At 38.3% G+C, this 3,396-nt stretch overlaps 1 protein-coding gene across 1 annotated transcript; it reads left to right on the top strand.

Annotated features, from left to right (window-relative positions):
- The first annotated feature begins 386 nt into the window (after positions 1 to 386).
- On the top strand, positions 387 to 1,331 carry LOC100959576 (olfactory receptor 10A3-like). Its single transcript, XM_003781505.1, has one exon. The coding sequence runs from the start codon at positions 387 to 389 to the stop codon at positions 1,329 to 1,331; it is 945 nt and encodes a 314-aa protein (XP_003781553.1).
- Positions 1,332 to 3,396: the final 2,065 nt, after the last annotated feature.

Genomic DNA, 3,396 nt, shown 5'->3' with positions numbered 1-3,396 from the left:
GTCATCTTAAGTTTTACATTAGTTTAAAATTGATAAAAGTTGATGTGATGTATAACAGCAGTATGAGACCAGAACTTATAAAATACTTTATTTGCTTTAAGACTGTGCTTAATTCTCAAACTACACAGTGTACAAGTTAGAACTTTGATATTATTTAGGACTTATCAAATAAGTAATGAGCCTAAAGTTTTCACTTTTCCTATTCTAAGTGAAATATTGATTATTCCAAGAACTTGACCATTCTCCAATATTCCCCAAATCAATTTCTGACAGGAAGAGCTCTGCTTCTGGCTTCTGTCAAGAATTTCTGGAGACTGGACTGCAACTTTGTTATAAACTTTACATACTAAGTTCATAAAATGAATGTAGGGCTGCACTAACTGAAAATGAATAGACAAAATCAAAGCTCTGTGGTTGAATTCATTCTCCTGGGCTTTTCTACATTTCCTGAACTCCAAGAGCCACTCTTTGGGGTTTTCTTGGTTATTTACCTGATGACCCTGATGGGAAATGCCATCATTATTGTTGCCATCTCCCTGGACAAGAGCCTCCATGTTCCCATGTACCTGTTCCTCCTGAACTTATCTGTGGTGGAAGTGAGTTTCAGTGCAGTCATCTTGCCTGAGATGCTGGTGGTCCTTTCCATTGAGAAAACTGTGATGTCTTTTGTGGGCTGTTTTGCACAGATGTATTTCATTCTTCTTTTTGGTGGGACGGAATGTTTTCTCCTGGGAGCTATGGCTTATGACCGATTTGCTGCAATTTGCCATCCTCTGAACTACCCAGTGATTATGAACAAAAGAGTTTTCATGACATTAGTAATATTCTCATGGGTCTTAGGGAGCATGGGGGCTTCTATGCAGACCACATGGGTATTTAGTTTTCCTTTCTGTGGCCCCAATGAAATTAATCATCTCTCCTGTGAAACTCCAGCAGTGCTAGATCTTGCATGTGCAGACACATTTTTGTTTGAAATATATGCTTTCACTACCACCATTTTGATTGGTGTGATTCCTTTCTTGTTGATACTCTTGTCTTACATTCGAATACTTTTTGCCATCCTGAAGATGCCATCAACCACTGGGAGGCAAAAGGCCTTTTCTACCTGTGCCTCTCATCTCACATCTGTGACCCTCTTCTTTGGCACGGGCAACATGAGTTATTTGCAACCCAAATCTGGCTACTCACCAGAAACCAAGAAACTGATGTCATTGTCTTACTCACTGCTTACACCTTTGCTGAATCCACTTATCTACAGTTTGCGCAATAGTGATATGAAAAGAGCATTGATGAAATTATGGCAAAGAAAAATGTTTTTGCATGTAGTCTAACTGTGGTTCAATAGATATGTGATATTTGGGTACATTATAATTGTACATTATATATAATTTATATATTAAATTTACATAATAATAAATATCTTTATAATACATTTAATTATATTTAATAATACATAAATATATAATTTTTGATATATTTAATTATATTAAAGAATATGTAATTTTTAAAATTTTCTAAATTAGAAAGTATGTCAGGGATTCCTCCATTTTGGTAAAATACTGCTGTTTTTAAAATGGATACTTAAGTTTTCATAACACATCATACAACAACGTATTTAGCCACTGTTATGAACTTTCACGTCTTTATGTGATTAATGTCTTTAAGACGATGTTTCAGCAGAACCTTTTTTGCACATGTTAATGGGCACTAATGTCTTTATACATGTGTGATATATTTGTTAAAGTGGGACTGATGAGACAGAGCATATCTGCTTAAAATGTGTAATAGCTATTGCAAAGTTCCTTTTCAAAATGACTAGCTGCTTTGTGCTAAGTGCAAGGCCATTGTGCTTTGCTAACAAGGTACATCTTCAAGAGACTAACAAATAGAGTGTTGAAGTTTTTATTTCTGGAGTGAAAATCTGTTCCATAAACAAGTAAAAAATGTGCATCTATTTTGGGGATCTACATTGGTTGTACTTCATGGACTCATACAGATTGTAATCCAAAAGGTGATTTTTTGTGGTAATTTCCCCAAATATTCATCCAATGTTTTTGGCCAGAGGACCATCACCTGGAAATTTTCCCCAAATATCACTTCATAGTATATTTTCAATTATAGACCACCTTAGTGGAGATTGGTTAAATTTCCATTTGTAGGCCAAACCACCCCAGACCCTTAGAGTAGGAAGAACAAATGATTCATCTTGTTGTATATTGTGAAAAATAAATGTAATTAGTTACTTGTGTCTATTTTTTATGGTCCTTGACCCAGGTCACTAACTCAGTGGCCTTTTCCAGAATGAATAGCTTTACCTGTTGCAACATTTGAATATTTCATGCTTGCAGAATAGAATGGTGAGAGAATGAAAGAATGAAGCTAAAGTAGTGGAGATTTATGTGGAAGATAATTGTGGGTCCATCTGCCAATCAAGTTGATCATGAGGTGTTTCCTACTGCTTAACTCCAGACACCATAAGCATGACTTGGAGACATGAAAGGAGCTACTGCTCAATCTTTCTCCAAGGTGACCATGGATCAGTCTGCAATAGGTAACTTCACCTTGAAATAAAAGCCTGCTTTGACATTCTTTGTGATTCTTCCTTTATAGTTGCCTGGTTGATGTCAAGTCTTCCTTATAAATCTCATCTGTTTCTTTTCACATCTAAGGGGCTTTATCAGCTTGAGCTTTATTCATATATTTAAATGTGTGATATGTTCATTCTTTGATGGTGTGTGTGTGGGGAGGGAGAGGCAAGATGGCCAACTTTCCACAGAGGCTCCCGACCAGAAGGAGAGTTCAAGGACAGAAGTTTAGCAAGTAAGTGGATGGTTTGTAGCTGACCTAGAAGAGAAGGTTGAAGAGTGCATATAAACCCTGCTGAGGCAAACTGCAACCCCAAGGAAACAAATAATAAGTATAAAATCCATTGCCAAATGGATGGGTGGCCCTCTCCCCTATGAGAAGGACTTGCAGTATACTTTCTACAAACAAGCGAGCAGAGTTCAGATCTCCTCTTACTTTATCCCATGGGAGAGACCTTCTAAAAATCAGAAATAATTCCCCAGAGAGGACCCACTAGTGTGCCATGGCACTGACCAGACAGGCATAGAACTATACATATTCTCTACCTGCAATTCTGAGCTCCCAGCACTCCTTTCCACTCGCATCCCCAGGTCTGGAAGCCTGTCCCCCATGGAGTTCAGATTTGTGGACATTTTCTCAAGGGATCTGGACAGGGTATGGGCTGTTGTGGGTCTGTGCTGATTCTGTGGCATGGTGTGAAGAAAGGACTGTGGAATGAGGCAGCCATTTGGGAGAAGGAGCTGTGGTGCCCTGTGGCACAGAGCAGTAGCTGCAGAGGTGGAAACAATAGAGCTCACACCCCTAGGGATA

Source organism: Otolemur garnettii, unplaced genomic scaffold (genome assembly GCF_000181295.1).
Source record: "Otolemur garnettii isolate 467f Iridium unplaced genomic scaffold, OtoGar3 scaffold00001, whole genome shotgun sequence".
In the NCBI taxonomy this organism is placed as follows: Eukaryota; Metazoa; Chordata; class Mammalia; order Primates; family Galagidae; genus Otolemur; species Otolemur garnettii.
The sequence above is the reverse complement of the archived record's forward strand: the minus strand, read 5'-3'. Positions and strand labels throughout refer to the sequence as shown.

Coding starts and splice junctions, on each gene's coding strand:
- LOC100959576 (XM_003781505.1), top strand. CDS start 387: ATGAATAGACAAAATCAAAGCTCTGTGGTTGAATTCATTCTCCTGGGC.